The sequence below is a fragment of the Lepisosteus oculatus genome, chromosome 1 (genome assembly GCF_040954835.1).
Source record: "Lepisosteus oculatus isolate fLepOcu1 chromosome 1, fLepOcu1.hap2, whole genome shotgun sequence".
Lineage (NCBI taxonomy): Eukaryota > Metazoa > Chordata > Actinopteri > Semionotiformes > Lepisosteidae > Lepisosteus > Lepisosteus oculatus.
This window is the reverse complement of record NC_090696.1, coordinates 24,926,170-24,940,408: the sequence shown is the minus strand read 5'-3', so window position 1 is coordinate 24,940,408 and position 14,239 is coordinate 24,926,170. Positions and strand designations below refer to the sequence as shown.

Here is a 14,239-nt window from a genome sequence, read left to right as displayed (position 1 = left end):
AAGAAGAAAGAAAACACAACGTTTCGGCCGTGGAGCCTTCTTCAGATGTGAGAAGGCTGAAGAAGGCTCAATGGCTGAAATGTTGTGTTTTCTTTCTTCTTTTTTCAGCATGGAATAAACCTATTACTTGTTCCTTTGCAGCCTACGCATGCTGATGCAGCTACCCACCTGAACTACTAAAGAGAGGAGTACTTTTTTGCGGGTGTGTTATGTTTGTCTGCACATGAGCAGGTTATTGCTGTGGAGAGGAGAGGCACATGCCTAGCTGACTGTCTGGGCCTCACTGGGTCTCTGGTGTGCTGTTGTTCAGGTGATGGAGTTCTACTGTCCTTCATGTGAGACAGCCATGTGCCAGGACTGCACTGTGGGAGAGCACGCTGAGCACCCCACTGTCCCGCTCAAAGACGTGGTGGAGCAACACAAGGCTTCCCTGCAAGACCAGCTGGATGCCGTCAAGAACAGGTTAGTCTGTCTCCTCAGCCCAGCTCTTCATCTCCCTCTCCCATGTCACGGTGTGCCTATCTGAAGATACCGTACCTTCATTGTTAAACTGTCACTACTGCTGCCTTTTTTTCCAAACAAAGCTAAATCTTTCACTAAAACACTTAGTTACCTGTAGCTATGTTTTCATCTGTGTAGATTGTTCCTATAAGCGGTATAACTGAAATATTTCTCTTTTATATCTCCTCTTTTAAATATATCACATCATTATTAAGGCAGCATAGTGGTATGGTGGTTAGCACTGCCGATGGATTTCTTGGATCTTGGGTTCAATTCTAGCCTGGTACCATCTATTCCCCTTGTTCATTTGGATTTTCTGTGATGGACCAGTGTCCCGTAGAGTCTTTTCCCTCCTACCTTGTGCAACATACGTTAGCTGTCCCAATGGACAACTCCCTGAGTGTTACTCAAGGGAGAAAATATATGATGCAAGGGTTTTCAATAGACAGTGGTATCTATGCACACATGAATAGATGCACATGTAACATGCTCAAAATCATTGTACTGTCTTTATGTTCAAAAACTCTTTCAAGTTTCAGTGAAATGATTCAATTCCTCTTTGTGCTCTACTGTACATAGGCTGCCTGAGATTGACTCAGCCCTGCAGGTCATGTCGGAAATCTTACAGCAGCTTACCAATCAAAAGTCCTGCATTGAAGAAGATATTCACTCCACCTTCGATGAATTGCAGAAGACACTTAATGTGCGCAAAAGTGTGCTGCTCATGGAGCTGGAGGTCACATATGGACTCAAACAGAAAGTAGGTTTGTGCTTTTAGCCTGGGTCTTTACACTGGAGGCGTATAATCTTGTTTAAATAGCTAAGTGTGCAATGTCAGCTTCTGATCTAGCACTGCTTCCAGCCCAGTTTTATTTGTTTGTTTTTTTTATTCCAATGGCTTGTATGCCATTTTTTAACAAGAAATTACTGCATACCCTGTAAAGTGCATTTTTATTAAAAAAGTATTTGCACCCCAACTCACCCAGGAAATGGCAGTTTGTCTGGGCTTTAAGTGATCTGAATAACACTGAATGAAATACTGTAACTTGCAAAATACTAACTGTAATGTATGTGCTGTTAACCAAATTTCACATGGGGAAATTTTGCATACTGTATAAATAAGGATATTTTGAATACTTTGGAAACTGCTTAACTGAAACTTGCAGATGTTACAAAGTTAGGATATAGACGTGCTTTAAGAAATTGAATCCTGAAAGAAGAAGAAAAAAAACTTATTGGGATGTGGTTTTCTGCATGTAGCTGTAGTAATCAGAAACCTGCTAGGGCTGTGATTGATTGATTTGTTGCTTTATGACAGGGAGTTACTTATCAGATCTGAAAGAGCTTGTTTTGATTTGTACATTTCAAACATGATATGGAACTTAAAATGTAAACATGCATCTGTCTTTGTCATTGTTTTATTATTTAGTAGCCAGATGTTCTTATCCAGGGTGATGTATGTCAGTAAGGATCCCTAAGGGTTCCAAAAATGCAGAACTAGAGTGTCTCTTCCACATCACTTCATTATCAGTCACCTCTGGGATAAATTTAGACAGTTGTGCTGTGTCAGGTCACACTACTCAGCAATTTATGTTACAAAAAAGGACTTTAGAGCTGGGGATAGAGGCATAGAGGTTGCTTCTTTAATCAGATTCTCAGCCTGTTTGGTTAGGTGTAAATTAGGTTAGGTTATGTGGGTGCTGTGGCCTCCTTATTGTAAAAAAGTGTAAATGTATATTACATGTAGAATGTTGTTTAGGCTTGACCTGGGATGGCTTACCTCTTTGGTGGTCCCTATGAGCAGACATAATTGTCTTTGGCTTATAATATACTGTAAATACGAGTATGATAGCTTCGACACCTACCCTGTAAGACCATAGCCTTTGCAGATAGTTTAATTTTGTTTTAAGTTATGATACAGTGTAGAAAGAACATTAATGTAGTAAAATAGTCTTGTAACAATTTCCTTTCCTTTGACTTTCACATTTGAAAACAGATTAACAGATGTAGCTTAACACTTATGTTAGAGTAACTGAATTTTCAGTGGTATTATTGAGAATATAAATGTACTGAACTTGAATTGGATAAGAAACATTTATTATACTCACTTTTAAAACATCTTTTTTCTCATTTCTTCTGGCTAATGCTTCAATTATGTCCAAATCCAAAGATGTTGTAAAGCAGTTCCCAATTGCCAATAATACAAGCACATTTAGTTTTTCTTCCTTGAGTATTGATTAAAGATAATCTATTACAGTACATTGTAACACAGAAAACAACCTTTCTCCAGAACGGTAGCCTAAAATAAGCAAATTTAGCAATACAGGGTAAATGTTTTATATCTACCAACACCTATTTAACCAAAACGTCCTATTTAACCAAAAGTACCATGCACACTTCACCAATTTTTCAGTTAACTATAAGAATCTGTATTTCATTAGAAAATTCAAAATGAATGGCACTTGTGATGGGGCTCCGCTAAACGCTCGGGCCCCAGGCCCGAGCTGATGTGCGTTGGCTCTGCAGCAGTTGACAGAGCGCTTCTGTGGCTCCCAGGTTCTCCAGGCCCAGCTGGACGACCTTCTGCAGGGGCAGGAAGGGATCAAGAGCAGCTGTAACTTCACTGAGCAGGCTCTGAGCCACGGCACGGAGGCCGAGGTGCTGCTGGTGAAGAAACAGATGAGCGAGCGGCTGACCGAGCTGGCCAGCCAGGACTACCCGCTGCAGCCCGAGGAGAATGACCAGCTGGACTTCATCATCGAGACGGACGGCCTGAAGAAGTCTATTCACAACCTGGGCACCATCATCACCACAAACGCAGTGGCCTACGAGACAGTGGCCACGGGGGAGGGGCTGCGGCAGTGCGTAGTGGGCCACCCCACCTCGGTCACCATCACCACCAAGGACAAGGACGGGGAGCTGTGCAAGACAGGCAACGCCACCCTCACTGCTGAGATCTCCACCCCTGACGGCAGCGTTGCAGATGGCGAGATTCTGGACAATAAGAATGGCACGTATGACTTCCTGTACACCGTTCAGAAAGAGGGCGACTTCACCCTCTCCCTTAGACTCTATGATCAGCATATCAAAGGCAGCCCCTTCAAGCTGAAGGTGGCCAAGACAGCTGATGTGTCTCCGACCACGGAGGGCGCGAAGAAGCGCGTAAAGTCCCCTGGCAGTGGGCATGTCAAGCAGAAGGCTGTGAAGAGACCGGCCAGCATGTACAGCACTGGGAAACGGAAAGAGAATCCCATCGAGGACGATCTGATTTTCAGAATTGGTAAGCAGGCCGCCTACCCATATTGTTTATTTTTTCAAACTTATCCGTGAAAAAACATCTGTTTTGCAGCAGTATGGAATAAAATGTTCATGAATTAAGAAAAAATTCACCGCATCATTTAACATCATTTCCATCCTGTCACATTGACATTACTTTTAAATTTGAAATGCATTTCCCTTTATTCCTAGAAACAACTATGCATATGAATTAATTTTGCACTGTATCATAGTTTATCCAAGCCAAGTATACATTCTTTAAAGAAAAGAAAATTGAGGAAGACCAAATAAATAATCCTTTGTTACTTTATTACAGCCTCCCACAGGAAGTTCAGTCTTGTTAATGAAAGTTAACCTTGACTTATAGAGATAAAAAACAAGTATTCAGTGCCTTGCAAAAGTATTCAGAACCTTGCACAGTTTTCACATATTGTTACATGAAAACCTTACACTTTCATTTGCAATTAGTAATTGTTATATACACAGTGTACTCCAAACATTTATAAAGAAAATCCTGGTCACAGATTTATGTATAACATCATTAAGCAAATTTCGAAAAAAACATTCATATGTGAAAAACATGACATCGTTTTAGAAAACATATGCTCATTGTTTTAAAATCTTATAATGAAATAGGCCATTCATGCTTAAACATACTCTGTCTTGAACAAGACCATCCCTCCAATATTTTTATGCCCAACATTTATTTTTTGGAAAAGCATCCTTTTATTTTTCAGCTGTCAAAAAAGGATTATAATCACACTCTATCCTGTACCTTTCATGTACAATTTCAATAAAAACAAAGAAAAGTTTTCTTTATTATTCCTTCACACATACAATACTATTTTTTTGCATAAGCATCTTTTCAGTAAGTTACAGATTCAAGGATAAAATAACCGTAGTGCAAGTACCTAACCATACACTGTACATTTATAGATGTATTATTAGTTCAGGTGGGTAGCTGCGTCAGCATGCGTAGGCTGCAAAGGAACAAGTAACAGGTGGCTCCACAGCCGAAACGTTGTGTTTTCTTTCTTTCTTCTCTTTTCAGCATGGAATAAACCTTTTACTTGTTCCTAAATGTATTATTGTTGCTTTTCATTTTTTCGGTTGCAAGGCATATTGCAGTTTATTCATGCACAGCTTTTTTGCCATTTCCATTTTTTCAAGGTACGGTAAATGGAGAAATTGTCAAAGTACTGTAAATCCTTGCTGATATTGTGTTTTATTGGTTCATTGTGATCTGTTAGGAAAATCCATTGATGGTGTCTTTGTATTTTAGGTACCAAGGGAAGAAACAAAGGAGAGTTCACAAATCTTCAGGGGGTGGCAGCATCTTCTGTCGGCAAGATTTTGATAGCAGACAGCAACAATCAATGTGTACAGGTGGGTCACTTATTTTTATGGACTAATCAAAACATCCTTTTAATTACTGCTGTATTAATCTTTAGCAAAATGAATATTTTTCAATAAAAGTAATTTGAAAATTCAAAGCAAATGTTTGCTCTACACTGTCATTTAGACCATTATCATCATCATCTTATTGGAATCCTTTATTTTCACTCCATTGCTGAGTAAAGACATCCACAGATCACACTAATGCCTCCCTCGATTTTTGCTTTCATGTCTTGCAAAATTCTTAATTTCTCATCTTTCTTGAGTTCTTTGTGCTGGTCTAATCAAACACATGATACTCTTATGATCCAGATTAATAAAGTCTTTGTTCAGTGTTTAGGAATGTATTTTGCCTATTGCTTATTTTACTTGTCCAACCTATTGCCATGTTAATTTCTTCACTCTTTCAACAAAATTAGAAATTTGTTGACTTCCTAAACCATCCATCCCCTCTTCTTTTAAATATTGTAATTCCTATCAAGCTTCTTCCTGTATCATATGTATTGCTTGCAGTTTGTGAATCATTCTTAAAATAAGATTCCAGGTTTCACAACCGTATTGAGCTCATGTAACACACAGTGGATGGATTCTTTATTTTTGGCACACTAAACCATTTTTTTTCACACTTACAAATAATAACAAAAGGAACAGGAACATTTTAATATATTCATAATATGAATTATATGAATTATAGCAACAATTGATAATACCAAATACAACAACATCAAACTTAGAAACAAGAACAAGAGGGTGGCTTTCAGCTCATATGGATTATTTGTTTTTTTATTAGCTAATTTGATAGAAAATCTCATCCTTCTGATTCTTTAAATAAGTTAGGATCTGTTTTGAAAACATTGCTGGACAGTTTATTTTAGACTCCTACAGTATAACCATTTATGTAAGGAAGTAAAGAAGTTCTTATACTAAATCCAGTACCCTAAAGAAGAATCTTCCAATAATTCTACTTTCCATTTTACTCTCCTTTTTAATTCACACGCTCTGCTTTCATTTTCTGACACCAGTTACCCCAAATATCCAGTATGTTATCTGGTAACTTCTTTAAGCTTCAGTTTTCATTTTTGTTCAACATGATTTTTGATGTTGTTTTCCTTCCTGCTTTGCTGCCGGCTTCCTTAACATCCCAATATTTCATAAAGTGAGATTGTGTTCTTAATTCATTCATTAATGGTAAAACATCCTTTTTTTCTTCTGTACTGGTAGGCATTATAGAAATATGGACAAACCTTGATCTCATGAGACTGTCTTACAGACGGCAGAGTTATTTAGACTGTATTTTGAATTGTTAAACAATATTTCCACTTCCACAACCATTTCAGTACTAATTAAACAAATTAAACTAATTGTTGCTCAGCAATGTAACTGAAAACCAGATGGTCCTGTGGCTGTCAAGGACTGAAGCTATTCCTGACACATTGTGTAAAGCTGAATTGTGTGAACAGGATCATGCTAAGAATGAAGCAGCAGCTGTCTGCTCTTTATGTAATTCTGCCCCAAAAATTCAGTCTCCTTATTCTCTGTGTCAAGTAACACTTGATCGTAGTAGAGATGAGTTGCAGTTTTCGTGCTCCAGGTAGTGGCCAGTTGATTATTTTTCCCCCAGTGAACAGACACCTAAAAAAAACAAAGGTTTAATGTAGGTTTGTTTGAATCATGATCCACTTACCCTTTGGGGTTTCTTTTGATAGAGTTCAAATCCTTTTCTATTCTACTTGCCCACTGTGTGAGTGCACATGAAGTGACATTGTCCCCTAGGAGAACTGAAGCATGTTGTCAGATTCTTGTGGCCGTATCGCTTTGTTTGTAGATGACTCCACCTGCTAAAACTGCAGAGAGGGCTTGACTTCTAAAGAACACCTCTTAAAACTATTTTCCTAGTCATGACTGTTTTTACAAGTGTTCAGTCAATGCTGTCTCCTTCCACCTTCCAAAGACATGCTGGATAGATTCATTGGCATCTCCAAGGTGTGTGCTTATGTGTCCTGTGATTGAATGGTGGGTCTTTTAATGCAAAGTACTTTGGATAAAGATTTCCAAAAATATGTAATGATTTTACAGTGAAATAAATTTACGTACATGCTTGCTCAAATTTCCATACTAGAAGTACACGAAGGTGGTTTGTCATATGTTGGCAGATCTTCTCAAACGATGGTCAATTTAAAATCCGGTTTGGTGTGCGTGGAAGGTCTCCTGGACAGCTGCAGCGCCCCACAGGTGTGGCTGTCCACCCCAATGGGGACATCATCATTGCTGACTATGATAACAAGTGGGTCAGCATCTTCTCTTGCGACGGGAAATTCAAGGTGAGCCCTCAGAGGGAACTGAAGCATTGGACATGTGCTAGAAGGAAATTAGCTTACTTTGATTTTGATTTGAAATGACTCCAAATTAGGGTGGCACAGTGGGGCACTGGTTAGCATCACTGCCTTACAGCAGTGGGGCCCTGGTTTCAATTCCTGGGGTGCTATCTTTGTGGATTTCATATGTTCTTCTTGTGAACTTCTTCCAGGTGGTCGGGTTACCTCCAACAATTCAAAGACATACTGATAGGTTACTTGGCTTCTGGGAAAATTGGCCTTTGTGTATGTGCCCTGTGCTGTGCAGGGTGGCACCCATTGCTTGCTGGGATAGACATCAACAGTAAAAAAAAAATGTAATGAATGAACTATGGGTTTTGTAGTTGTAAGGCATCACAGCATTGAAAGAGTAAGAAAGATATTATTAGGTATTGTCTTCCTTCTAGTTTAAAGTGTGTTCCCACTGTTTGTCTACACATTGCAGATGACAGGGCCTTTTATTTGAATTCTCCAAAGCTCTGGAGCACCATCTCAAAAAATGATTGAACACAGAGGGTTTTCTTAAATCTAGTCTGGAATGTTGTCTTTTAGATAGACCAAAGCTAAAATCTTGTGAAATGTGCTTTTTATATTGTGTAAAGCACTGTAGGGCTGTGTAGCCCTACAGTATATTATGTAGGGTGATAATTGTTTTTTTTAAACACCTGAACTCTATTATTATGGGTAGTAGTAATCAATCACTGCACATGAAGGACAAAAACATTGGCTGTGTTCCTCATAATATGCCTTGTGTATACGTATTTTTCTACTGAAATCCAAGAACTGTGGCATAAATCTGACTTTGAAGGACGCATGCACATCCCTTAATGATTGTTTGCCCTCACAGACAAAGATTGGGTCGGGCAAACTAATGGGGCCGAAAGGGGTGTCAGTGGATCGAAATGGTCACATCATCGTGGTGGACAACAAGGCCTGCTGCGTCTTCATCTTTCAGCCCAATGGGAAGCTGGTGACAAAGTTTGGTAGCCGTGGAAACGGGGACAAGCAGTTTGCAGGTACACTTGATGGTAATATGTAAACCCCCGTTCTTTGCCTCTTACACTCACCGTTGCATGGAGATACAGCATGGACAAGATACCACCGGCATGTCTCCCTTGTCATCGGGTCTTCAAAGGGGGGACCTCTTTGAAGGCAATTAATGTAATTGAAAGTTGACGCATCCTTGTCTTCTCACAAAACCCTTTTTAATGTATTTTTGTCACATCCAATTTCTAAAGTTCATTGTTCCTTTGTACATTATTTAGATTTAGGTGTATAGCTCATATATAATTTTATGAGAATGACTTTTTCCCATTTCATTAAAGCTTGGATTTTGTATTTTTTCACATACTGTAAATTGTGCTCAAAATATATAGGGAGTGTGAGAAACACATAATCATGTAATGTACATAAATGAAACAAATGCTTAAAAAATTATATATTATTACCATATCATAGAGGGATAACAGATCATAGTGAAGGGATTGGTGAAGGGAATGTTGCTCAAGCTACAGTATGCTAAATCAGGGGACTAAGGACTATTCTGTTCTTCATCAATTCTAGAGATCACTGTACTGGAACTGACAAAAAAAATGCAACTAAAATGTACTTCACTTCTGGAAACCATGCGGCACTGCAGACATTTAAAATGGAGGGATTATTAAGAGAAACTGCCTATATGAAAACAGATCAGGTCCTTGAATCATGAATAGAGGTAGTCAAAGTTTCTTGAAATGCCAAGACAAAAAAAGAAACATTATGAATTCAATTAAAAATGGTCCACACATTAACCCATTTCCCACATGTCTTCCTTTCCTTTCAGGCCCCCACTTTGCTGCTGTAAACAATAACAATGAAATAATTGTTACAGATTTCCATAACCACTCTGTGAAGGTAAGGCTGTATTCATTTTGTATGCTTTTCGGTTTTATATGTAAAGGTGAACGGAACAGGGAGTTAAAAAGACCGTACTGTACATTCATAAGAGCAAGTGCACCGGTCTGAAATGCAGCAATGCTCAAACACTTCCATTACTTAAGTAACAGTTGAAATAAGTACAAATAAACAACAAAATCTCAGCTGTATCAATTTAGTGACTGTTTCACAAGGAGACTTATTTTTTTATATTTATTCTGTGACATATAGGTTTTTAACCAAGAGGGGGAATTCCTATTGAAATTTGGGTCCAATGGAGAAGGCAATGGGCAATTTAATGCACCAACAGGAGTGGCAGTAGATATCAATGGCAATATCATTGTAGCAGACTGGGGCAATAGCCGGATACAGGTAAGAATGGCATTAAAGAACTATGCAGGTGTCTATTCCAAGGACAGTCACAAAATGCCAACATCAACACCAAGTGATAGTCATGTATATCTTACATCTTTGTCATGTTTAGAGACTTACAGAGCTTTCTTAAACCTTGATCATATATTTGCTTTAATAAGCAAATATCCAACAGTTTTCTTTTAGGTTTGGATTGTTGTAGAAAAATTTTGACTTCTCTTTTTCAAAACATGTTGTCATACCAATCTGAGAATAACAAATGTTGTGTTAACTGTACAAGATGTATTTGCCAATTTTGTATAATTTTACTTGCTTATCTTCTGCTTTATAGTTGCCTAATTTGTAATTGTGTAGCAACTCAACTTACTGCTGCAACCTCTGTACCAGACAGGGAGAATGGGGGTCTGTGTATGCACTCCTCTGATAACTCGACACACAGCTACCGACATTTGACAAGCTGCACGCTTGCAGTAGAGATAGAACTGATGGCAGGTGTGATACGTCTCTCACTGAAGTCACTTCAGTGCAGGTGAACAGCACTTGCAGGTGCTGTTCACCTTGACTAATGTTACCCAGAGGTGATAGCCATTTGTGTGGTGCTACTGGGCTATCAATGGGAAATTGACACAGACCAGATTCAAACAGCACTTGTCTGCGTGTTCAACTTTGGCCACAGTGTTCAGCTTGTGCTCTGAGGAACCACCTTTACTCATGATTGCCAAACTTTTACCCTAACTAATTTATAATTTGATCTACCCTTATTTAAGGTTAGTATAAGTGTTAGTTCGTACAGTATGGTAGTAGGCATTAGTTTTCAAAGTTATATACAGTACATACAGATTTTTACAGACATATCTGAAGGTGTTTGTGACAACTGTAAAACATTCTATAGAAAAGTCTGTCATGCTTTAGAGTTGAACATACATGTATATCATTAGAAGATGTAGATTTACTATGAGTTGATGGTCTGTAGAATGTAAACAAAATATTTATACTTAGGGTAGTGATGACACTGTATTAGGGTTAAGGTTAGGTTTATCAAGCTGGTGTACTGTTATTGAAATGTTTTTTGAAACATTGATGTGCCCTTTAAGTCAGTTTTTCAACAAGCATCTGTTCACCTCCATTACAATTAAGAACTTGTCAAACTGTTTTGCATTTTGGCAAACTGTAATCATGAAAACAAGCACCTTGTTTTACAAAGGATTAAAAGCAGTAGGGCTCAGTGCTAAATTATGACATCTGCAGGCAACTGAATTATACAGTCAAAAAAGCAACTGTTTCACGTTAGACACTTTCATGTGCCAGTAGGCTACTGATTATCTGAAAACCAGAGAAAGATATTTGAAAAATATTGAACCCTAAAAAGAGGGTGTGGATTGTTTATGTAAAACTGCCAGCTCTTTATTACTTAAGTGTACAAAACTGAAGTGAAGGTTTGTTATTCCAAGAGGCTGGAATTAATCAACTTTTATTCCTCCCCCTCAAACAGGTGTTTGATGGCAGTGGCTCTTTCCTGTCCTACATAAACACCTCAGCGGATCCTCTGTATGGCCCGCAAGGCCTGGCACTCACCTCCGATGGCCATGTTGTTGTAGCAGATTCTGGAAACCACTGCTTTAAAGTCTACCGCTACTTACAGTGACTTAAAGCTTGCATCGCGTACCACATCACCCGCCAAGAAAGCTGGAGACATACTTACAACTCAAGATTGCCAGTTCTTCTGGACACTAAAGTCATCAACCGCTTCCTATTCTTGTGGCCTCACTTTTTATCCATTTCTCATTAGAAATCACAGAACTCCTCACCTTGGTGGTTTCTATTGTGAATATTTTCCATTTTGTCCATTCTGAGCATTAAAGGAGTAAAGCGCCATATGCGTGCCAAGTAATGAACTTGAACTTGTAGACTATATTAATACATTAACACCATATTTTAGTTACAATGACTTGTATAGTAGTATAATCTATTGCAGTAGCTGATTTCCTGTTCTTCTGAATGCCCTTATGCTCCTGTGATGCAATGCTTTTTTAATGGTTCTCCTTAAGAAAAAAAGGTAATGCTACATGCCTGCTGTTATATTTGTAACTATTTAATTGATGGCCAGTCAATGTGTTTGTCTTTCAGTTTAAAATGTAACGCTATGAATCTGAAAATGAAAAGCATACCACTGTAACCTTAACGTACTGGTGAATGATGATGCTGTACATAAAGTATGTAGGAAGTAAGGATGTGGGATGTTTGAAAGTATGGCAGGTTTAAAGATTTAAGAAAATTAAAGGCAATATTTGTCTCTGATATTTTGTCCAAAAAATCTGGATCAGATTAAGAGTTTTATTTTGTGCTACTATGCTTTGAGGAGTGTTTTGTATGTGGCAAAGAACAAAAGCTCACCTTTTTAAACTCTCCGCTTGATTTTAAAAGGTCTTCAAACTTATGTAAGAGCAATGCAACCGTAGATGCATTTTTTTCTTGTACATAATGGTCTTTAAGCTTTTTGAACAAACTACAATGCATTAGGAGAACAGTCTGCTAGGTTATGGCCTTACCAGTAATTTTTTCATCTTTTTCATTCCTCTCTTTCTTGTATGGTAATACTGATGTTTACACCACTCAATGTCCAAGGTCCCCGGCACTGAACGGTACACACAAACAAGCAGTTATTTCTTTAAAAGTGGCAAGAAAGATATAGTGCTAAAGGTATGTTTTTGATTGGCAGCCTATTGGATATACATCCCTATTATCATGTATCCCCTGTGCATCAATAGCATGTTTTCACAAGATTTTTATTTGGACAATTTTGACACAGAATAAATATTTGCAACTGTGCTTTCTTAAAATACAAACCCTGCAATCTTAAACATATTAAGACAAATTAGTGTTTCTTTGGAAAATTGTCCAAAGCTGTGCCATTGGAAAAGGATTAATTATTAAATATACCAATAAAGTTTGTTCAGAAAATCACAGGTTTGGAGTAGTCCCAAAAGATAAGACCTCACACGTCATCTCTAAGACGTTTTACGCTTCTGGATAGTCTGTAGTTTTCCTTCCATGTGGCTGTCCCTGTTCTTACTCAATAAGCCCCAGGTAGAATATGAAGCAGTGGTGAATCCCTCTGTGGAAATAGTAGAATGTAACAATTGCAAACTATGCTTTGAGTTTATTGTCAGCAATTGGAAACATGACAATAGTTATATCTGACAATATACAGAGAGTAGAGGTTACTCTATTGATATAGATGTGTGGGTCAGATATGAACCTACTGTCTTTGTGTCTTTAACAATGTGAGACTGACAAGCCTGGCTGCTATCTTTTACTTTGCTGCAGTGGTATTTCACATTATTAATACAATCGGCCAGGTTCAGATACCGTATAGTCCTTCTTTTATTGCTTTGTGTAGTTGTTTCTCTTTATTTCCCTGTTTATTTTTTTTCATTTCCATGCGATGTGTTTGTGATGCCAAAACAGAAAACAAAGTGCCCATATGATGTTTTGTTCTATATGTATTAATGACAGAAGCAATGCCATTGTAATGTGGTTTTTTATATAAAGATATGAACTTTGTGCTTTGTAAATTTTACCGGTGGTGTAAATTTTGGAAATGTCTGTAAATCAGTTTGTATAATACAGGGGTTCAAAATAAAATGGCTCAGAATGTAGAGCACTAAGTGGTCTGTAAAAAAAAGCCTTAAAACGCTTTTGTTTAACCCATTTCACTAAGAGACCAGTTTATGACCAACAGGAAAGAAATTTACCAACAACCTGCAGTGATTTCCACCTTCACTAAATATACACAATATCCTGAGCCCGTAATGTGCTTGCAGTGGGTGTAAACATTTATTTTATTTTTTTTAAACATTCCTTAATTTAATCATGTTTATGTACAGCACAGAAATAAAGTATTGCATTCTTTGAAAACCACTGTGATTGTCAGTGCTATTAATTGCTTTATATAATATGTGAACACTGCTCATGCTCTAATACTAAGAGCCCGAGTTAGAGCACATTTAGGTGACAATGGATATTGAGCCATGTGTACTCTGTCAGCACTGTGAACGACGAATACATGGGGCCTTCCCTTCCCATACAGCGTTTTCTCAAGATTTCATTCTTTAGCAAGATTGGCAGTGAATCTTGTGGCATGATTCTTTCCATTTTCGACTTGTTCATTACACTTTTAACCTGCCTCATGGCTTGTTCTCAACCTACTGTTTCAAGCACGCCATCTGTTATTCAGGTCAGAAGGAAAGAGAGTGAAAAAATAACAGGGCTTTGTGTTCCCAAGAGGATGCTTTTAGCAGTCTTGATTTTTATTGGAAGAAAGATTGTTATCATTGTCAGAGGCTATATTAAAGGACTTAATTTTAGACTTTAGTGTTCATGGCTTTTCATGCTTGTAGATACAATGCACATCATTCTCACAAGGA

At 38.0% G+C, this 14,239-nt stretch overlaps 1 protein-coding gene across 6 annotated transcripts in view; it reads left to right on the top strand.

Moving 5' to 3' along the window:
• The window catches only part of trim2a (tripartite motif containing 2a), a 49,542-nt gene extending 35,809 nt beyond the window's left edge, over window positions 1-13,733 (top strand). For 5 of the 6 annotated variants that reach the window (XM_015344679.2, XM_015344678.2, XM_015344676.2 and 2 more), the window contains exons 4-12: window positions 311-462; window positions 1,081-1,261; window positions 3,058-3,781; window positions 5,060-5,163; window positions 7,326-7,493; window positions 8,374-8,554; window positions 9,349-9,419; window positions 9,672-9,812; window positions 11,305-13,733. In XM_015344679.2, coding sequence (XP_015200165.1) covers window positions 311-462; window positions 1,081-1,261; window positions 3,058-3,781; window positions 5,060-5,163; window positions 7,326-7,493; window positions 8,374-8,554; window positions 9,349-9,419; window positions 9,672-9,812; window positions 11,305-11,457 — 1,875 coding nt within the window. In that variant the 3' untranslated portion in view covers window positions 11,458-13,733. The remainder of the gene's footprint in view (window positions 1-310; window positions 463-1,080; window positions 1,262-3,057; window positions 3,782-5,059; window positions 5,164-7,325; window positions 7,494-8,373; window positions 8,555-9,348; window positions 9,420-9,671; window positions 9,813-11,304) is intronic. The other variant, XM_006629486.3, reaches the window with a different exon arrangement.
• The last annotated feature ends 506 nt before the right edge of the window (window positions 13,734-14,239 follow it).